We start from the raw sequence: 23,515 nt of genomic DNA on the forward strand, positions 1-23,515 counted from the left end.
TAGTGCTGGGCGAAGTTTGAAAATTTCGAACCGAACCGAACCCTTACGTTCGGTTCAGTTCGAAACCTCTTATATATTCGAAAAACCGAACGTTCGTTTAAAAAAAAAAATTATGTTTTTCTAATTTTCTAACCCCCATTTGAGACCATTCACAAAACAGCTCAACAAAATTCTATTGCTTGTAATATTCCGACTTTTATCGCATAATCGTCGCCTCAACAGTTTCAAGCGCAGACAAAATTTAAAAAAAAAATTATTAATCGTCGTATAACTCGCATAGCATTTTTTCATATAGGCGCGCTTTGTTTTTTGTTTACTTTAGAGAATTTTGTATGCATTTGTCGTACTAAGTAAAATAAACTATCGTACAAATGCCAAAGGTATTGTATACTATACCTTTAACTATAGTGCGTGTACGAGATGTGTTGTACAATCACCAAAGATTGCGTACCCCATGCGTTAAACTAAAGCGCATGTACGAGAACTCTCGTATTTCGGCAAAACTAACGTGATCAAGTTAACACAAGACAAATGCGGTAGGAAATGATTACGTAAATTAGGTACGTATTTTAAATTACTGGGATGTATTTATTTTCTTTGGCCTTTTTGGTTATAACAGACAGGTAATGAAAGTATTAATTTAATCTTGTGTATTAAAAGTACTGGTCCAGTAAATTTTACAGTACGGTACTAAGTTGACTAGCGTAGTCGCGGCAGCCATCATTATTTCTCGTGTTTTCTTTTTTCTGACGCAAATTTCTATAACCACACTTTTTACGTTACGTTTACAATATTATTGTTCTAGAGGTGATTTGCGATGAGCAGGCTAACGTCGTTTTAGTTTTCCAAATGGAGAAAAGATAATGACGATCCGGATGACCCAGAACCACCAAAAAAAAAAAAACGTCTAAAGTTTCTTCTGACGAGCAGCATTCTTCCAAGAAAACAGCAACTGCAGTCAGCGGGTTTTGTAATGTAGATAGGTAACTTAATTCACATTCGCCTTTTTTTTGATGTCCTATTAAAAAGTTTTACTTATTAAAAATGTTAGGTTATGTCTACCACAAAAATATGTTATGTGGCCTTATGCTGAATGTTCGTCATCTTTATAATATTTTTTTTTAATGAAGGTTAGTGTACACTGAAAAAGGAAGATAGTCTTTTTGAAATTTAGATGTAACTTCTTCATGAATTAAAAGTTGGTATATATATATAAGCTAAGCTATATAATGTTTTAATTTTACATATGGCTGGAGAACCTTTCTTTCTCACCACTCAGTTAAAGACCAAAATGCTGGTCATTGGTTCATTTTAATTCAAAACAATTATTTCTGTATGAGGTTCGGTTCGGCTCGGCTCGAAACCAGAGAACTGAGGTTCGTCCAGCTCTAGAAAATTGTATACCTAAACTATATTATACAGGTAACGGAAATAGCACAAACATAAGATAAACTACGCTGCATTTTGTCAATTAGTATAACTACTTGATCATTTCCAACTTTCAATAATATAACATTGCAGAAAAAATGTAACTTTTTTTAAATGGTGTCTTATACAAACGTATTATAGGAAGGATTAATTTAACAGAGAATTGGACAGATGCAAACTTACGTGTGTGGTTTTTGAGGTTATTTGTCTCTATTTTATATCAGGTGTATACACTATGCACTTATTTTATAATTTTTTTATAAATACATATGTGATTTTTTTTAATACATAGGCCTATGTTATTTTTTAAAATAAATGTGTGATTTTTTTTAATAACATGTGAAGTTTAGTGTGGGACTGGGATTCGAGATTCGATGACAAACACTGAGGATTCGAACAAGGATTCGGATTCGACCAAAATGTGGATTCGTCCCATCCCTAGTATTGAGGCCTTACTTAAGGCGCTCGAGTTTGAAGTCGGAGATCGCAGAAGGGAGTACCAACTAAATGCAGTGAGAAGTACGGTCCCTAGGCAAAATAAAATGAACTGAATAATAATTGAAAGCATCACTGCCTGTTTACTATTTAATTTTCCTGCTTGGGATTGGCTTGGTACATTGAATACAGAACCATTTACACACATCTGCAGATCTAGATCTCGCATTAAAAAAAAATACATTTAATGTAATCACTCATTACAACCACCATATTACGGGTAATTTTACAAACATTAAGAAAGCATTATTTTTCCCTAACAGGTCCGTTGATTACAATCTTGGATGACGTAATTGTCTATAAAAGTTGTTTAGGCACATTCCCAATATTTTGGTCAAAACGGTCTCTAGTTATGACGTTATTGTGCGAGTCTAACATCCCGCACCACAGCAACTTGTTAAGTCTGGCTTGCAGTTTACGTAATTTCTCACGTAGCGTAAAAGAAAAAAGGAGTAGAGTTTTATTCGCCACATTACGATTCAAGATGCTAGCAAGATATGAATTTGAGTTTATGATCACTCAAGTCTCTCTGCTTATTGTTTCCTTGAAAAACCAACCCGGTGTCTGGTTGTTAATAACGGTTGCGTCGAGGCTTACTTGTAGTCGCGCAGCATGTTGGACGATAACCCGGGCTGGCCACTGGTCGATGCGTAGGTGAATGGAACAGCCTTTCCATTTTAGCAGCGGCGCAACACGCCTGCACCCGTGAGGCGAAGTCGACTCCACCAGCCGCCACCACCGTCTCCCTGCTCGCCAGCCGCAGACCGTCGCAGGTTAACGCCTCACCATGACGTCATAAGGCTCAGCGCGCCGCGCGGTGTTGGCTCGCGGAAACACACACACGCGCAGCGCCGCGAATGTCCGTAATGCTTTTGTTTTAATCAAGCTTCAGGGCGAGAATGAACCAAGTGCCAAACAATCTATCATAATTAATACCAAATCAATTTAAAACGACGTTACTGTTACAAAAGGACGTTAAAACAAACAAATAATAAAAGTGAAGTTAATGGAGGCGTGGCAAACGCCTCAGTATGGCAATAGGCATACCAGAAATTTTTGCATCTCGTACTCATTTACATATAAGATGACTTTTTTATTACAAAAAGCATTAAGTGTTTTTCGCACAGTTAAAATAACTTTTACGAAGAAATTAATTATCAAGTAGATATATTAACATTATTTACCTAAAACTTTGTATTAGAACCTCTATCCAGAGTTTGCTTTTTGTTAGTAGTTATGGGCCCACCCAACAGACAGCGTGACATGTCACGCGAAAGGTTTCAGTTTCCACTGTAGGAGTTGCACATTTTTATCTCCCACCTTGTTCTGTGGGTTTATGTAATTATGGAACTCATTAAAAAGCTTACAACAATAAATACTTATAAAGCCTTGGAACCATGTGGTGATGTATTTAAGCTAAATCTTGTTTATATGTGTGATCATTTGTTTATTTGCATATGTAGTTCTCTGCGTTTTCACCCATATAGGCAGTAAAATGTCAAAAGATGCTGAAATGAAGAATAGATATATGCCATATGTGTGATAATTTGCTTATTTGCATATGTAGTTCTCTGTGCTTTCACCCATATATGCAGTAAAATGTCAAAAGATGCTGAAATGAAGAATAGGTATATGCCATCATGTTTTCTTGGATATTTACTAAAATGAAAATGAATCGACTAGTTGATTACAATCCATTTTCGATACAAAATGCTCCTTGTACTTGGTAGCGTTTCACTATTAGAATTTGAATGATGCTGTATTACAGGAGACCTGGAACTGTTTGCGAGAAAGATATCATCTTTGGATACTTCCTTGGAACACTTCTTATCCACTGGAAATGTTTACAGTCAATCAGGACTGGGACTGATGCAAGACAAAGGTACAGTGAATGTTCACAGCATTTCCTAATCTAATGTTGAGGGGTGAGGGGAATTGATTCCTGCCATCTTGGGTTTGTTAAATACCAGCAACTTGCAGTGCAGGTAAGTACTTGTTACATTCTATGGCTTGACGGGACTTAGAATGTACCCAGTACTGGACACTTTTAGAAGGCATCGTAGCTCATTTAGGCTCATGTGAAATAATTGTTCATACTTTCAATGATGCAAGCTAAATTTGTTAAACTGTACTTGTTTTGTGAACAGTTGGATGCTATTATTTATGCACTGTTTTACCAATCATTCAATAAATAATCCAAAATAGGCATTTGTAAGACAGTAAATTGATAAATTGGTTTGGGAAGATGTCCTGAATAAGCACTTGATCCCTTATATAATAAATGTGATAGTGAATAAAAACTTAAATGTGCCATTGATAGTGGTATATAATGCTTATCAAAAAGTTTTAATTTTAAATAGTTCTTAATGCCAACTAGTGCCTTCATTTGAGTTTTCTTTAGAAAAAAATGAGAAAAAAAATATGCTCGATTTAAAGCATCTAAATAAATGTACAGGAAGCCAACTGGCTTGTTTAGCGTAGTGTAGTTGAGCAGTTGTAATGTTTCAGGGCTGACCATCGTGCTGGAGAACATAAATCGCATGCGGTACATGTCGCACTTCAAGGCTGTCCACAGGGGTTCCTTCTTCCAAGAGATGAGGACCACGGAAGTTCGACAGCTGTTGCCCGATGCTTGGGGTTAGTAGTCTCTTGCTAGTGTGTTTTTCTCACAGATTACGAAACAGTTAAAATAGTTCTGAAGCCCCGTCATAGCGTTCTTAAATGAGTCTACAGCTCTTGAATCGAACAGAATCTAAACTTCATTATAGTGTACAGTCAAACCACAACATTACAAACTTGAAGGGACCATAATCATGCGACTTTGCAGTAACGAGTTTTGTATTAACCAAACTAAAACAAAATTTTGTCACAATTTTTAGATATCTAATCAAATTAAAATAAAATGAAAATAATTTTTCCTCAATTACTACATGTTTAGTACATGCATAACACATCTAAATAAAAAATAATATGCTCCAAGGAAACTTTAACGCAATTTTGTACAGCATCTTTTTTTCGGGGGGATTGTAAAATTAAATTTTAGGATGGCTTCACCTGTGGCACAATTTTTTTTCTGTTCTGAGTTGTAAGACAGGAGAGTAAAGAAAAGATTTAGGAAATTCCTATGATAAGACGTACCATTAATTTGACAGAATATGTAATTCCTAAGCTTTTTTAATCCAACCTACACTGAACCAAAACAATGGCATCAGTATTATTTTCATTGAAGCTTCACATTATTTCTTCACATTATTCTGGAATATTTGTATTGACCATCCTTTACTGCATGTAATTGTTTACCCTTGGAGCAAAAACAACTGCATTACACAATAACTAGGGACCCCAGAAAATGGTGAACCGCGAAATACACGAAATATCGCAAATTGGGCACTATTTCACCGTTTTCACGAAATCTGCTATTTTTTCAAAAAACACGAAACTTTGCGCGAAATCCACGTAATTTCCGTTACCAAGAATGTTTACATTGGTCGGATACTGTAAATAATCTTACTATCGATTGTATTGATATCGCGTAACGAAATCGATTGTAGTTCCAACATGGCGGCAAACGTGTATATTTACGTTGCCGCTATGTAGCAGCGTTACGAACACAATTTTTGTGTAGTTGGTATTAGTTCTCAAAAATTCTAGCGCACAGAAGCGAACACAATATTTACGCTTACATAATGGTTTCATTCTGGCCGAACACAATATTTTTTAGTGTGCGTGCCACTACGGCATAAATGTTTTTACGGTGCAGCTTGCAGTAGTGTTTTTTTTATGATGTCTCGGTTACTCGGTATTAATTTCCAAGCATCTAGTTAGTAGTGCTTATTTTTGTGTTAAGATGCCGAAAATAGTTACGGTTTTCGATCGAGAACGAGAGATGAAGCAGGAAGGATTTTATATATTTGATGTTAAGGATAAGATAATAATGTGTAAGTTTTGCAACGTTCGTGTGGACTGGATGCGTCGAGACACATGCCTAAAACACGTTTCTAACGCAACTCATAAAAAAAAATTATGTACGGCATCAACGTCGACTACCGGTACTGCAAAATAGACGTCAATAGGAGCTGCTTTGCAAACTTCTAAAAACATAGTTGTAAACTAACAACAATTTATAATTGACTTTGTTGAAATGATGGTGGGGGCAAACATACCTTTGGAAAAAGCAGATGACCCAAACATGAGGACCTGGTTAAATAAATATGTTCAAGGTACTGTGGTTCAGTATTTTTATTGCATTTTTAAAAAAATTTTTATTATTTTATATGTGCGCAGTAGTTAAGCACCATTTGTTGCTGTAAAGGAGACAAGACCAAGAAGAAAACTAGAAACACTATTAGAAATAGTGTATGTAATCATAACCTACATGTATATCATAAATTTTGTAACCATGTTGACAAGCCCTATATTCAGAGAGCCACTGCTCATCAACTGAGTCTATTGGTTGCTTAGAAAATAAATAAATAAATAAATAAAACTTTTTAGTGTTTGCCAACTGAGTGCATTTTATGTTTAATATTAAAATTTAAAAAAATTTGAAACAAAACAATCCTTGTTTGCCAATTTCAATTTTAATTTAATGTATTTCACCAAATTTTTACACCGATTTTTAGCACCGCTTGCTTATTTTTACACCGATTTTTTGCACCACTTTTGTCATTTTTTTACACCGAAATGAGCCAGTTTTATTTACCATTTTCTGGGGTCCCTAACAATAACCATACTTTTGTTTTAAACATATTACTTAGCAATATAACTCAAATGTACTTTCTAGGGACTGTGAGGATACTTGGTGTTAATGAGAGTTTTGTATTTACAGGGTTTTTATTAATGAGATTTCACTGTATAGCTAAAGCTATCAAACATACATGTAGTGTGTCTCATCATAGTTTGCAGTGTGCAGAGTTATGGGCTTTTACTGCTGCTTTCCAGTGATTTCTGCTGTTTGCATTGTCCTTATTTATGCATACATTTTGCCAGAAGTAGACCATAGAGTAGAAAAGTTTCAGACAAACATGTGTAAAATATCAGAAAAACTTCACTGTTTCAATTGATCAAGAAAAGAGAAATTATTTATTTTAACATTGTGCTGTATAGATAAATTTTAATGAAAATTTCTGAAAAAAGTTTTTTTTGGTTGTATTTCTTTCTAAATTTTACCTCTACAGGAACAGAATCGAAAGAGTCCATTTGTTTCAAAATTATTTTTGGCCATAACAATTTCTTATTGCTAGATATTGAAAATTTTGCTTTGGTAAAGCATACCACATTATTTGATAAAAATCGTGAAATGGCCCAAGTTACATCCAACTTCTCTTCCTTATATATCTGCCACTGGCTTAAGGTAGAGAACATCACACGGAGCTCTGTATAAAGTTTAGATAATCAGTATAAGGTTTTTTGTTTAGTTAGATGACTCGCAGACGAATGATTAATTATTGGTAAGAGCTACTACACCGGTGCACCACTAACGTGGAAAGAAGGTTTGTGGGGTACGGATGTGCGCAAAGAATCAAGCAATGTAGCATAGTGGGTAAGACAATGTACTCAGATTCCTAAAGACCTGGGCTCAAATCCTAGTACAACCAACCTGATTTTGGTTTTCCGGTCGCTCCAAGACAATTCCGGGCCGGTTCCTTATCACAGGGCCAGTTCTTCCTCCAGTATCCCTGAACTGTGTCATCCTCAGTTGACGTCCTGGACGAGATGTGTAACCGCAGTGGGGGTTGGCAGGCTTCATCTGCCCCGTGCACACTCCGGACGGCTCGCCGTGCGGCCTGCTGAACCACCTCACCAAGGACTGCCAGGTGACGGGCGTCCCAGACGCGGGGCTGGTGGCCGGCGTGGCGCTGGCGCTGGCGGGGCTGGGCATGTCGCCCCTGGGAGCCGCCACGGGGCCCTCGCGCCCCCTGCGGGAGTGCTGCGCGGTGGTGCTGGACGGCCGGGTGCTGGGCCACGTGGCCCGCGCCGAGGCCGCCGGCGTCGCCGCCCGCCTGCGCCTGCTCAAGATACAGGGCACCAAGGTCGGTACCCCCTCGGATCTGCCTGTCCTGCAGCGAACTCATAGATACAGGGTTCCTATTAGGTTCATTCAAAACAGCTGAACATAAATCATACTGTATCATTTCCTAACCCCTAAATATTTCACTTTCAAACATTTTGCATCGTTTGTAATTGACCCCCAAAATATAAATTCAGTGTAATTCCCCCCCCCCCCCCTTCACCCCTACCCTGTGTACTACACATTTTAGTGTGAAGAAGTTGCCCACATTAATATTAATTTATTTACCACATTATAAAATTGCACAGGTTTATAAATTGAAATGGGATGCTGTGGTTTTTTTTTAATTACTGTCAATGAATTCAATATTTATGTACGAAACAAAATTTTGGTGACGTCAGTCAAGTTTTGTAAAAAAAAAAAAAAAAATCCTTATTAATTTCTTGATTTAGGTTGTACATATTTTGGTGGCTTATGGTGTAAAAACTGTATTTTTCAGTTTTATATAATGTAATGACATGAGTTCCAGTTATGATGGCTTGTTTGAAATTCAGCATTTGAATGGTTTTACAGTAAAAAAGTAATAATCCACATATTGGCCATTTTCATTAAATCCTATTCATAAGGAAAAGATTCAAATAAGATATTTAGTTAGTAAAAGTGCTTAACTGTGTGTTAGTGAATTGTGTCATTGATAGTATTCCACTAATATTAAACTTTGAATATAACGTAAATTCATAAGTAAATAAATTTGCCTCGTTACCTTTCACCCCAAGTGTGTTTACACGGCGTGGCAAGGCAAAAGGAGCCCGGGTGTGCGGTTGCAGGTGCCTTCGACACTGGAGATCGCCCTGATCCCGCCCGCGAAGGGGGGCCAGTACCCGGGGCTGTTCCTGTTCACGGGGCCGGCCAGGATGATGCGGCCGGTGCTGAACCTGGCCGCGCGGCAGGTGGAGCTGATCGGCACGCTGGAGCAGGTGCACATGGACATCTGCATCGTGCCGGAGGAGGCGTACCCACAGGTCAGTGCCTCCCCCCGTCCTGCTACGTTCTCCCCCCTCCCGCCGTCCTGCTACGTTCTCCCCCTCCCGCCGTCCTGCTACGTTCTCTCCCTCCCCCGTCCTGCTACGTTCTCCCCCTCCCCTCCGTCCTGCTACGTTCTCCCCCCTCCCCCATCCTGCTACATTCTCCCCCCCTCCCCCGTCCTGCTACGTTCTCCCCCTCTCCTCCGTCCTGATACGTTCTCCCCCCTCCCCCCGTCCTGCTACGTTCTCCCCCTCTCCTCCGTCCTGATAATTTCTCCCCCCCTCCCCCCGTCCTGCTACGTTCTCCCCCCTCCCGCCGTCCTGCTACGTTCTCCCTCTCCCGCCGTCCTGCTACGTTCTCCCCCTCCCGCCGTCCTGCTACGTTCTCTCCCTCCCCCGTCCTGCTACGTTCTCCCCCTCCCCTCCGTCCTGCTACGTTCTCCCCCCCTCCCCCCGTCCTGCTACGTTTAACCCCCCCTCCCCCATCCTGCTACGTTCTCCCCCCTCCCCCGTCCTGCTACGTTCTCTCCCCGTCCCCCGTCCTGCTACGTTCCCCCCTCCCGCCGTCCTGCTATGTTCTCCCCCCCTCCCCCGTCCTGCTACGTTCTCCCCCTCCCGCCGTCCTGCTACGTTCTCCCCCTCCCCCGTCCTGCTACGTACTCCCCCTCCCGCCGTCCTGCTACGTTCCCCCCCTCCCGCCGTCCTGCTACATTCTTCATCAGTAATGCCCAGGGACAAAGATTTGATAGTTTTATTTTTATACATATTCTTTATTCATTAAAATAGTACATTATTTAACAAATATGAAAATAAAAATATTTTAACCAAAATAGTCTCATTTTGACTGACACATAATGTACTTAAACAATAAATTCGTTAGTAATAAGCTTGTCTAGCCCAGATATACTCAGAAAAATAAAATTAAACTGGTAAATTTTTTGTGTGTCTGAAAAATGTGCCAATACTATTACGTCAAAAAGGTCTGCTAAAAAGAGATGTATGATTTAACAACATAATACGTATTATTTTTTCAGTCCATTTATTTCGTACATTTGGGTAAAAAATTAGTTTAAAATTAATTACATTCAATGAATTTACCTCATTAAAATCTAAATTTAGTTATTTGAGTTAAGTTGATGAAGTTGCTAATTGATTTAATGTTTTTATTTATATTTTTGTGCTAAATAGCTTATTAATTTGCATTTTGGTGTTTTGCATTGTATTGAAATGCTTTGTGATGTTGTTTCTTTTTTATCGTAATTTACCATACAATCTTGTCCCTAGCAATGCGTTAGCCAATGTATGTGTTCATGGCATGTTTATGCTACCCATTGATAAAGTTTGCACTAGCTCTATTGGAAAATTTTGGTTGGTAAGTAATTTGTGGGCCGGTCGGATCCTTGAACCCTCAAATACAATCGAATCTGTAGTACCTATGTAGTTGAAAGGTTTGAGGTTCATTTGAACAAAAATTTTGGAGGAAATTTAGTAAATTAAAAATTCCACGCTGACAACTTTGAAATTCGCTAAATTTATTTTTTGTTGTATTTGTGTCTACCTTATTACCATTTCACAAGATATTATTTTAATATGCAATTATATAAATTAAATTAAATATATTATGTGTGTTGCTTGATGACAATAAAATAAATACATACATAGTGTAGTATGTATTGATTCGTGAAACCTAGAGATCTTGATACCTGCCACTTGCGTGCATTATCCAGAACAGTCATAAACTCAGATGAAGATGTATAATACACTTGTGAATGCGGTTTCGACGGAGATGCGATAGGTATGAGTGGGGTTGGCAGCTGTGGAGCTGAGCTCTGGTTTATTTTTTTGCCCAGACGACCCACCAGGAGATATCCAGCATCAGCTTCCTAAGCAACCTGGCCTGCCTCATCCCGATGCCCGACTGCAACCAGAGTCCCCGCAACATGTACCAGTGTCAGGTGCGTCCCGGACCCCTCGCACCAGTGTTGCCAACACGTGGACCATCTCGGTGTGTGGCAGTGTTTGGTGATTGGTGGAGACAAGATTTTATGTTTTTTTTTTTAAATTCCAATTTCATTTTTAAAACAGTGTGTTTGTGTTAGTTTTTATTTTTATAGAAACTGTTTTTGTTATACTTACTCCACTCAAATAGTGGTAAAATTTTCATGCTGAAATTTTACGATAAAACAATCTGTATTAAAGGTCTAGAACGGATACATTCATAAAAATAAAAATAAATTAGCAAGCATTTTTGATTCAAAAGAGATTCGATTTGAGATGCTCATTAGGACAAATTAACTAAATTTTTTCTGATCCATGCTCTCGATGGTATAATTTTTTATCTGGAAATGACATTTCTTGAATTTAAAACATTAAAAGATTACTGTTTCTTATGATTTGAATTAAATTTTGGTTAAATGCAGTCAGTGGGCAACATAACGACAACAAAGAGACGAACAGGATAACCCAGCGAAGTGAAAAAAACTATATTCTGGATACCACAACAGTGACAGTAAGATGAACACTGTAGCATAGACACCTGCGAGTACTCGAAATTCGAGTTTCGAGTCGAGTTTTTTAGTAATACTCGAACTCGAGCTCGTGGCTTTTCAACAACTCGAAATTCGAGCGAGCTTTTCTTGCACTCTACCTATAGAAAAAAAAAGACTCTCATTATAAGGGAATAAAAGTCTTACAACACTATTATCCTTTACTTTATAATGTAACATGATCGACCGTATACATGAACACATCATTTTTACGTACCCGGGATTTACGAATTTCCGTGATGAATTTTTTTTACTTCTATAATTTTCCGCATAGTTTTAATGTATCACTTTCCTGCTTTATGCGGAAGTATTTCCCGCTTTATGCGGAAACATTTCCCGCATTTTACTGTAAAAAGCGTTTAAATTGTCCGGGGTCTCATCATTTACGCCATAAAATGTGTGATATAAAGTCCCGTTTAAAATTTTTATGAAAGTTCCTGCCAGTAATGGCGCACGTAAATATAAATATGAAGAAAAGACAAATGAACAACAACTTACGAAGAAATATGGATGATGTACCATAACTACAGTACAATTCCAATAGTTATCTTAAGATAATTACCATAAAAAGAACTAACGATTCTTTGTGGATACCATAACTACTGCAGAAGCATGATAGTTACCACATTTGCACTATAGTTGCCGTAATAACCGAGATGTGTATTTACCGTGATGGTAATGTATTTATTTAGGACATATTAAAAAAAAAGGATGTTAAATCTTGATATGTACGGTTGGCACATGTTGCTAAGAAATAATGCGATCTGAAAGAATGCAGTACTACTACGAAAAGTGAAAAGGGTACTAGTGGATTTTTAGGTTATGGCAGTCTCTTTCGTTTTTCAGTAATATCGGCCGAAAATTAACAAGAGTATTGGAAGTTGGCAGAAATGCCGATTCAACTAAATATTGGCAAAACCGGCTTCTTCAGTACAGCTCTACATTTGATGACATGAGTAAACATATTTCAGACTACAGGACATTGAAAAAGACTTTAATTTCCATGTAGGTTTATTGTGCGTAAGTTTTTTTTGCAAGTGTAAATTGAATTAAGTAAAATGCTTCTATTTTTATTACTTTAAATTGATTAAACTTAATGACAAGTTACAGATATTTGACACTAATTTCGAGGTTAAACAATTTGGTAAATATGTAGAGTAACGGTATATGCGAAAAAAAATGCTAAAAATCCGAAAATACTTTTATTCTATGCTCTTTCACTTCCTCTTTTCAAATCAACCGGCGGAGATAAGAAATTCCAAATACTTTAGGAGATATAGAATTTTTTAATTTTGCAATACAACACCTGTACAACCATTAGACCGACGCCATTTTTGTTATTTTGCCGTGTGTTCGTGAATGCGTAATAAATAAAATGGTCGATTAGGTCAGGTCAGTTACATTATTAATACTTTCAAACTAAGCGGACATAAAAAATAATGTGAATTAATTTCAATGGTTCTTTAGTTTTAAAGTATTTATAATGTAACTGACCTGACCTAACAAACCCGGACAATATCAAAATAAAAAATAAGACTTTAAAATTAGAAACGTTAAAAACCCACCTAAGTTGGAGGCGGGTACATTTCCTTTGCCATTAGAAGGAAATGATGTAGTCGTTCACCTACGTCGCGATACCTCCGACGGATTAATAAATAAATAAATAATCACGTATTGGTTCATTTGAATACTGGCCAATCACGGAACTGTCACGTGACAAAATTGTCCAATAAGAAACATAATAGATACTCGTAAACCAGAAACAATGGTGATCGCCGCATGAATACCCAGGTATTGTGATGAAAATTAAAAAATTCGATATTCCTAAAGTATTTGGAATTTCTTATCTCCGCCGGTTGATTTGAAAAGAGGAAGTGAAAGAGCATAGAATAAAAGTATTTTCGGAATTTTAGCATTTTTTTTCCGCATATACAGCGACTCTACATATTTACCAACAATTTTACTAAAGCATTCCAGCCACACAGGTTGCCAGCGAGAGATGCTTCTCATCTGCTGTAAACACCATCTCCAATCGTAGAGCTAATTTAACTCCTGAACGTGCAGAACAAATTATTTTTCTGCATGATAGATTGAAGAACAGAATTTAATACTCTATGACAATCTCTCTCAGAATTTTTGTGCCGAAAAGTGGAAATGTTGAAACAATGTGAATGTACTTTTCAAACAACATGATTTTTGGTGCTCAGTTAGTTGAAGCTCAGTAAGGACTCCAGAAAAATTGACAAGGATGAAATTATTCCAAAGTTATGTTACATTTACACAAACATATACGTACTTGTAAACTGTGGTTATGTTAGTTGGATTATATCAGTTACTAATGAACCAATGGAAACAGGTTAGATTCAATGGAAAACATGTTTTTTTTCCTAGCAGTGCAAATTATAAAAGCACTCTGTAAATAGTTACCCAAAATTAATAAGCCCACTTCATTTTAATACTTTATTCAAACATTATACCTACTAAGTTTAAGGTAAAAATAATTTCCCAAAAGTGTAACTGTATCACAAAAGCTCAAGCTTCGAGAACTTTCAAGTAGGCTCGCTCGAGCTTGGCTCAAAGTAAAATTCTTAGGCTCGCAGACCTCTAATGTAGGTCTATCTATTTAGTAGGCTAACAATGATAATGGTTTCTTTTTTTATTTCCATATTTTTCTCAAAAGTTCTCACATTTTATTACTCCATCACAGTAAATTTATGTGCAATAAACTGAAAAAAAAAAACTCGAACTCGACTCGATACTCGCGAGTATTTTAGCAAACTCGCTCGAGCTCGACTCGAAGTGAAAATCTTCTGCTCGCAGAAGCCTACTGTAGCATCACTGTGATGTCCAGCCTGTGCGTCTCTGTGTTGTGTTGTCTTGTCCATTTTATCCATTTAGTATCATCGTTGGGTTATTCTGTTCGTCATTGTGTTGTCCAAGGTTGTTTTTTGTCAACCTACCGTTCTTGTTGCTACTGTCTCATCGTTGTTAGCCCACTGTGTCCGTATGTGCTGTAGTCATTTTTTGATTAATTCCTTCCACTGAATTTCCTGTGCTGTCATATGTTTTTAATTTTTTTACATTGCCTGATTTTTTTGCTTTTTTGTGTGTGAGTGCATATTTGTTTTTTTTTTCTTCTGTTATTGAGGTTTCTTATGACATACAGTATAATCAACAATGTCATACAGTAGAATCCCGCCGATGCGACCCCCCTCTGATGCGTCCATTCCGTTTGTACGACAGTTTTTTAAGAAACCGTGAGAAATTTGAGCAGAGTAAGTCGAAAATTTGAGTAAAATCGGTTGAAAACAAGTCTGTTACAGTTTGTTGGGCGCTGTGTGTTCACGTTTATCTTGGCGAGCGCTGTACTGTAAGAAGGCAGGCATACAAAAGACGGCTGAAAATAGATACCACCCCTCTAGACTGTCCACGCTAGCCAATACCGGTAAACTGCGCGCATCACCTGATAGCATCTACGCACGCGTCTATTGCTATCCCGATCACGTTTGACGATTGTGACTCGTTTTTCAATTTACACGGACTCGTGGATTCGCTAAAATGAGTATAAAGCGAGCCAGTTTGTCGCTAATGAAAAATAATGAGATTATCCAGCAAGTGGATAAGAAGACAATTTCTAAGATGAAGATAGCACAGCAATTTGGCATTCCGAAGTCTACTCTCTTCACGATTCTTAAAAAGAGAGAAGAAATTATAAATGCAGTACAAAAGGAAGGCAGCAATTTGCAATTGAAAAATTTGAGGGGCGCGACGTATTAGGTGCTTCAAGTGTGCGTGAGAGATAAGATAAAGAAGGTGAAGAGGGCAAGACCTGCCAGCCAATATATTTGTGAGAGGGGGAGACAGATAAAAGAGAGCGAGCCCTGCAGTAAGCGGAAGTGGTCAAGGTCGACATTTACCGTCACACTCTTGCTAGCTCGCCAGCCTCACACGCACATACGCGCGCGCCGCCGCCAGACAGTAGCGACTGGCGAGTAGATGCATGAGCAGCCAGCAGTTCCGCTCTCCTTCCCCTCACTTACCCGTTCCCACATGTTTTTTAAATTTTTTTTTATGCTGTGAAGGGACATGGAAAAGATAATTGCTTGAGCTGTCACAATAAACATAGCTGACGGCAAGGGCGGGAGCGCATCCTGTCGGTCTATCGCTGTGATTATCTACTCCAAAAACATGTCACAGCATTTCAGGATAGCATTGTTCTTATATCTTTCGTTTATAGCCTAATGTTTTCTACATGATCCACACAAGTTCCTTCGCCACGTTTTGAACGAAAATAACCACCAGCCGGCTAGCATAGCCGAACTCGCGTGACGCGAATTCACTTAGCGCGAGTGTTTATCGGAACCAATTGTTCGGGGTATGCGAGTCCGAGGTGTAATATGAATTTAAAAAGTTGTCTTTTTTACACCATAGACTATTTGAATATGAAATCTATGCGAACAAAGGCGATTTTTTTTATGTATTCGGATATATTTGGCCCTCTGGGGGGGGGGGGGGGGGGGGGATTGGCCCGAATTCTCTATTGTGACCATTCCGTTTATAAGTCCGTTTTTCTGGAAACCGTGAGGGGTCGCATCAGCGGGATTCTACTGTATGTCCAAAACATAATCTTAAATAAAACTTTTCCATTTAAATTACATGCCTATTGAAAATGAAAAAAATAATAGGCCATATCATTATTGAAAATTATATTGCTTTTTTGTAAAGAGGAAAGCAAGAAAACTAATAAGTATTATTGTAATACATTACACATTTTATAGTGCCTTCGTGCTTAAGCTAGTGGTTCGTACAGTGCATACGAAGCTGTCTAGCGAAAGATCCTGATGCCTTTCTGTCCAATGCAGTGATATTTGTATCCCCCTCGCAGATGGGTAAGCAGACGATGGGGACCCCATGCCACACGTGGCATCTCCAGACGGAGACGAAGATGTACCGCTTGCAGACTCCTGCCTCCCCGTTCTTCAGGCCGACCCACTACGATGCAGTCAGCCTGGACGACTACGCCATGGGGACCAACGCCATAGTGGCAGTCATTTCATACACTGTTAGTCTGTTGTTTTTCATTTACAGTACTGCCGTACTGGTCCAAACACATGTGTTCATCACCTCATTAATTAGTCATAACATTCAGAAATAGCGTGTATGTATATTTTTTTTAAATACTCCAGCTATGACAGTACAACTTTCTATGTTCGTAATGTAATATTTTTCAAATAGTTGTCATTAAAGTTAGAGTAAGTATTAGGTACGATAATATTATTCTAATTTTTTTATCTTTTGGTCTACAAAAATAATTTAAAATACAGTACACATAAACAGTTTAATAGGAGTATGAACTTAATACAACAAAAACACATAGAAATTTAAGTGATGATTTTGCTTGAGAAAAGAAAAACTTAGCAGTTAGCATTTTACATTTTGGTTTTTATTTAGTTGTTTTTAATACTTTTTTCTTAAGACAGCTGTTTTAAGTTTTCATTGACACAAGCCGTAAATACATACATATCAATTTTATTTAATACATGACACACGAATGTCAAGTTTGTATGAAAGACGTGCTTACAACTAACATGTATGCAAACCGGCATTAAATATAGACTTCTTGCAAACAATTCCTATCTGCCGCTTCTATGTATGAGGCGTGTTGGGCTAGGTGTGCCGAAGGAAATGTATTTATTGTAGTCCACTACAAGGATTACAGTAGAACCCTGTTATAATGTTCCTGCATATAATGTTTTCCTGCTTATAATGTCATATTTTTAAAGTCCCAATATTTCCCCCATAAGGACAATGTATTTATTTCCTGCATATAATGTTCATAAATAGTGTAATTTCCTGCTTATAATGTTTGCTTTCTAACATTCAATAAATGGGGAAAAAATGTTTTAAAAGCAAATTATTCCAACACTTACGATAAAAAGTTTCCTTTATGTATGTTTATGTTTACAATCACTGCCATACAATACATGAAGTTTGTTAAAATACAATTTTATGCACTATACTGAAGGTACACAATGTTCATAGTTACGTGTCAGTTGGCACTCTTAGTCAACTCTTCTCTTCCTTGCCATTCCAGCACGTACATAGTCCTACGATATTTAAGTTGCCAACCATTGAGCGAGGGCATAACTAAAAATGTTTACTATTGCTTACAAATAATTTTTTTTTTCATACGTAGGAATCCCAAAATTAAACATTTTCAGGTGGCGAAGGAGTAGATGTTCTCACTCTTAATGTTGTCATCATGAATCGTGAGACAATTTTACAAAAAAATGTGGCAGTGTATCTTTAAAGACAAACAAAATTTAACCAGGGAACAAGACGAAGTTGAAAAATTGTTGGCTTGTTTCAGAAAATTCATGTACTATCAAGTATACTATTTCTGGTTTTAACATTAAAGTTGTTTACATAGCTTGGTGAGTCCATTGGTACAAAGCTCGAACATTAAGTGCTAAATTGAGATTTCCTGCTTATAATGGTTTTTTCTTGTGCTCCCTTGAAAAACATTACAGTAGAACCTCATTTTTACATATTTCAAGGGACCAGGAAAAAAAATATGTAAAAATGGGGAAAACACAAAATGAGGGAAATGTTCAATATTTTTTTATCATCTCAATATATGGGAAACAATATGAAAATATATACCACACTAAATAATATGTTAAGAGACGGGTACGTTTTTATTTATTAGCTAGAACTTCACTATCTCACATAATTAAAATTATAAATATATCCAATATCTCCGTTCTTCATTATTGCCGAAAGTTAAACATGAAATTTGCTGTTCTTGTGTAAGAGATAAGAATGTTGAAGCATCTTGATATAGCCACTTGGTGCTGAAATTTTGTAACACAATTGATTTTTGAACTTTGTATTTAATTATGTGTTAAAGTTTTATTAATTTCAGATGTTTTGAGAAATAATACTATAAAACGATAGCTACCACCATCAATATAATTGTTTACGTTGAGGAATAGAAGTTAAATTGCCATTGCATTAGGGATGGCCATCGATGGTCAATGTTTTCGAAACATCGATGGTTGGAAGTTCAATGTTCTATATTTTAGCATCAATGTTTATGTGTCAATGTTTATCGACTATCGATGTATTAGTGCCGAGTCGATGTTGATTTCCGATGTTTCAGGCAGTGTTGTTATCTTTTTCCTCCGCTAAATATAGCTTTTTTGAAAGTTCTGTTTATCAGAGAGTTGTATATAAATTTACAAGGTTAAAACATTAGCTTTCATTGTTTTTTATATGTTTAGTTTATTTTTGCCTATTTTTGTGTCCGATCTATTCTAGCGTGATTTATTGCAAGCCTGTACCATGTTGGCAACACTGGTTTAATGTAAACAGTAAGTCAATAAATTCTAGACAAAAATATTATTGTATATGAGGTGAGCGGTGCGAATGTTTTGATTACTGATTAGGAAGGCAGAAATAATGCCGCCAAAAAGTTTATTATGGCAACACTTTGTTAAGAACAAAAATAATCAATCTTCAACGTGTAGGCATTGTAGTAGAGTTATAAAACACTTAACTTAGAATGTTCAGTGGAAGCATAAGTAAATGTTAAGTAACTACTGAATCTCTATTCTCTAGAGCCTAAAATATTAACAAAAAAGATTAAATATTTAAACAAAAAATGCTCGTATTATTATTTTAAGGTGACCTTCAGGGAAAATTTAAATATTTGTAAATTTAATTATTTAATTTTTTTTTCACTTGTGAATTTGGTCTATGACGACGGTTATGTTTGTTTAAGCCGCTGGAACAAAAAAAAACAATAACTCAATCAACAGTACTCATAAATCTGAAAAAAAATTATACTTATTTTTGTATTCAGTTACTAAAAAATCGACCGTTTACTAAAACATCGATGGTATGAACATTGATTGTTTGGGGTCGATACTTTTATTCCATCGATGTTAATCTATCGATATGACATCAATGTCAAACATCGATGCTATTACGTCGATGTTCCATCCCTACATTGCATTGTTTGGATATTCATTGCAGCCATTTGACTTTTCAGAATGTTTCTAATGTGGTAAAACGAACATCGCCGAATATGCACGAAGACGCCATATTTATAGGAAACTCGTACGTTGCTTAAAACGTATTTTAATAATGGAACAGTAATCTGCTATTTTGTGTATTTAAAATGTGAGTTTTCACCTTTATTTTCATGCATAATACATTTAAGATTAAAGGGGAACGCTAAGAAAAGTACTGATTAATTTTCATGTTTATGTCACCATACGTTTGGTTCATGGCCGTATGGTGTACAATAGCACGTGGCACAAAAAAAAAGTAAGTTGTTTACAATGGCGAACGAAGCTGTGGTGACCATACACTCATGCAGTAACGCTTAATAATTAAACTTCACGCTATTCATTTTGAGAATTTATTGTTTTCTCTAAATTTTCTGATGGTTTGCCACGAAATACAGCACTAATTCTATGTAAACAGTGGGAAATGCTTTTGCACAAGGTGGGAAATGAATGCATTATTAGTATAGGGAAATTGACAGTACATGTAAAAAAATATGTTAATCGCGGGAATTTGTATATCGCGGGTATGTAAAAATGAGGTTCTACTGTATAACAGGGTTCTACTGTACAATAATGCTTCCAAATAAAGCTATGTATATGTAACCTTATATAGCTAAGTTGCTGTAATTTTCTTACTCTATCTTCACTTAGATTTTTTTATTTGTTTAAATTTTTTAACAGAGGGGTCTGGACCCTTCAGACTTCCCCCCTAGCTACGTCCCTGGGGTATGACCACTGCACAATGATGGTACAGTGTAAGAGAAGGTTCAGGTGAATGGCTGTGATGAAGGCTTCCTACAGATGAGGATCAAAATTTTTGTAATGTTCTTATGTACAAACACAAGTACCTAGTTTGCATGGCAAATTTAACATTAAAAACACATTGTCTGGTAAATTCCTACCAACTGGAGGCAAAAACAAGTAAAACAACAGAGCAGAAATTTATAGTTTGATTTAACATATATTGTTTTAGTTTTAACATATGTATTGTTTTTTCAGGGCTACGATATGGAAGATGCAATGATAATCAACAAAGCCTCCTTCGAGAGGGGCTTTGCTCATGGCTCCATCTATAAGTCTGAAGTCATTGACTTGAAAACTGTGAGTAGCATGTTAATTTTATATTTGGTTTTTTTAGTTCTGATGTAACCAAAATGGTAGGCTGTATTTTTATTAACGTTGTAATTAAAACAACCTTAAAAATCCTTGGATAGACCTGAAATTTGGTTTTGCTAATACTTTGGCCACCCTGTAAAAGGTGACACATTTCATCCTTTTGCTGGGGGAAAAACTACGGAGTCGTAGTTCAGAAATTAGATGACATGTTTTCTTGCTGTTTTTTTTAATAAGTAATACTTTGCTGAAGAATTATGTAACAAATGATTTTATAAACTATTTGGTAATTACTTATAAAACTTAGGAGGGGAAAAAAATTAACTTGATTTCTTGTTTTATACATAAAATGTAATGTGTGCATCAATTTTAATAATTTTATGTTTTTAACATTGTGCATGATACATATGGCATATATACAAGATTTGTTTAAATTATTACAAAATATTTAATTTTTTATTATAAAATCATAAAATCTTGACTCTCTGTAAGTAACAGAATGGTTCAGTTTCTATTAGTCAGGATTATTAAAAAACTTTTGATATATACAATATTTCTTTTGCTCCATCACTTGCTTCTGAGTATGGTTTTTCCCAATAAGTTACTCAGCTTGTTGGCGTATGTACACTTCTTTTTTGAAACACCTTTGTAAATGTTTGGTTTGTCAGTTAGTTATTTACTGTATCCCGAAGAGGATACAGTTTTCATACTTCCTTAAAATGAAAATATCATAAAATAATTTTGCATTAACAATTGTAAAGATTTTTTACTATGTATGGATCTGATCTATGTAATTTATAATTTTGTATGGAGTAGAGTTTACTCAACGTACCAGTTAGGTACGTGGTGGGCAGAGATTGCAATATGACTGCAGTGATCATCATCATCGCCAACTAACAACTGTTGCAGGCGACTTCGTATTTTGGCGTGGACCCGAGTGAAATAGGCACGTACCCAACTCTGGACCCTGACGGCCTTCCTCACCCCGGGACGATTCTGGAGCAGGACTCTGTCTTCTACTCGTAAGTGTCCTTGCCGTGAGGTTTAGTGTGGCTTTCTTTTGGACTTCCGCCTAGTTTTTTTCCCCCCCTGTTTGTTTAAGCAGCAATAAATTTTCCTTCTCCCTGTTTTTTTCACAGTTTTTCAGTGCGTCTACTCTCGTTTACCACCTGGTGAATGTATAATTGTGAAGATTCGAGTCATGCATTATATATATACAGTCAGGGGTGTATCGGGGGGGGGGGGGGGGGGGGGTTAGGGGTTTAACACCCCCCCCTCCCCCTGTAGCAACCAAATCTTTAATTAATTTCTTATTCATCACTCAAACAAATTTCATATTAAAATTAATAAAAATTTTACAATTACAATATTTAAATTTTAAAACCGAAAACTGCTAAAATAGCACTATTTTACACCTTAAAATCCTAATTTGGGGGGGGGGGGGGGGGGCATGCTTCTTAACACCCCCCATACACAAATCCTAGCTACGCCACTGTATACAGTAATATCATTAGTAATAATATAGAACAGAACTACCGATGACACGTGTGGCGCAGAGTCGTTTTGAGCGGGGGGTGTCTGCCGCAGCTACTACCACGCCGACGAGGGCAAGTTCGTCACGTGCCGCTGGAAGAGCACGGAGACGGCCATCGTGGACCACGTGAAGCTGTGCGGGTCCACTTCGCCGGTGCAGCCACCTCCGAGGGCCGTCATCACCGTCCGAGTGCCTGTGAGTGCGAGGGCCCTCGTGTTCTTTCACTACGACCCGGGTGACGGAACTGTGTTTGCCTCGCCGAGTACGATGCAAGGTCTTTAATCTGGCGTTCTGCGTCGACACGTTTGCAACGAAACGGTTACAGAGGTCTACGTCAAACTGTCTTATTTAAATATTTACTGATGTGTGACTGATCAGTAGTATTAGTTTGTCCTCTGTGGTTATGCTTCAGAAAGAAGAAAAATCTATGTATGTACATATTATTGCATACCCATTTTGTAATCCAATCGTTCATAATCCTCCAGAAAGTAATTAATTATGCTTGTTTTAAACAACGAAATAGGTGAAAAAGATAAAGTTTAGAAGTAACATTCAGGTAATGAAAAAGTGTACTTTCCATTAGTACGTTAATTTAAAATGGCTTGAAAGTAAATTCTTTCGTCATGTACTACAAGCCATGACAGCCACGTATATTTACAGCATTATTCTGCAAATGTATGCAGTAAGTTTTTGTAACACAATGACAGAGGTACTAGTGAAACCAGGAGTATATAAGACAAAAATAACATTTATGCTATGCAGTATTTGTCTTGCAATATTGGCTTTAAAAGTGTCATTTAGGGAATCGGTAATTGTTCGTTATTGGAATATTATCGAAATTCAATATATCCTGCTCCATGAGTCTATCTTGTCGGACCAAACAATTTAAAAAATATTTTTTCCTAAGGAAGTTGTATAATGTGAAAGTTAGGTCTATCAGAAATAAATGAGACTATAAATCAATATAATCTTAAGGTATTCAGTACTTGTTGACTATTGTATAATATAAGAAAATCAGCAAACTTTTGTGTGTTTGAAACATGTAAAATTGTACAAATGTGTTATTTAGGTAAGATACGCAGGATCAATACATATATATATATATATATAAATTTATTTTAACTTGATTTAAATTTTTGTCGAATTGCTGATTGATTTCATATTTTTAGTTACATTTCAGTGCTAAATGATGTAGTATTAGGTTGCATTTCGTTGTTACATGTTGTATGCATTGGCATGCTTTGCGGTGTTAATTTCAATTCTGTCGCAATTCATCATAAATCTTGTCCCTA

At 36.9% G+C, this 23,515-nt stretch overlaps 1 protein-coding gene across 1 annotated transcript in view; it reads left to right on the top strand.

The window, feature by feature from the left end:
* LOC134543105 (DNA-directed RNA polymerase I subunit RPA2) overlaps positions 1–23,515 on the top strand; it is a 48,076-nt gene that overhangs the window by 7,974 nt on the left and 16,587 nt on the right. Inside the window, exons 8-16 of the mRNA XM_063387909.1 lie at positions 3,692–3,805; positions 4,432–4,560; positions 7,666–7,955; positions 8,761–8,955; positions 10,809–10,913; positions 16,390–16,566; positions 20,576–20,677; positions 21,599–21,711; positions 22,277–22,418. Of these exons, the coding sequence (XP_063243979.1) occupies positions 3,692–3,805; positions 4,432–4,560; positions 7,666–7,955; positions 8,761–8,955; positions 10,809–10,913; positions 16,390–16,566; positions 20,576–20,677; positions 21,599–21,711; positions 22,277–22,418 (1,367 nt within the window). The remainder of the gene's footprint in view (positions 1–3,691; positions 3,806–4,431; positions 4,561–7,665; positions 7,956–8,760; positions 8,956–10,808; positions 10,914–16,389; positions 16,567–20,575; positions 20,678–21,598; positions 21,712–22,276; positions 22,419–23,515) is intronic.

The sequence above is a fragment of the Bacillus rossius genome (genome assembly GCF_032445375.1).
Source record: "Bacillus rossius redtenbacheri isolate Brsri chromosome 9 unlocalized genomic scaffold, Brsri_v3 Brsri_v3_scf9_2, whole genome shotgun sequence".
NCBI lineage: Eukaryota > Metazoa > Arthropoda > Insecta > Phasmatodea > Bacillidae > Bacillus > Bacillus rossius.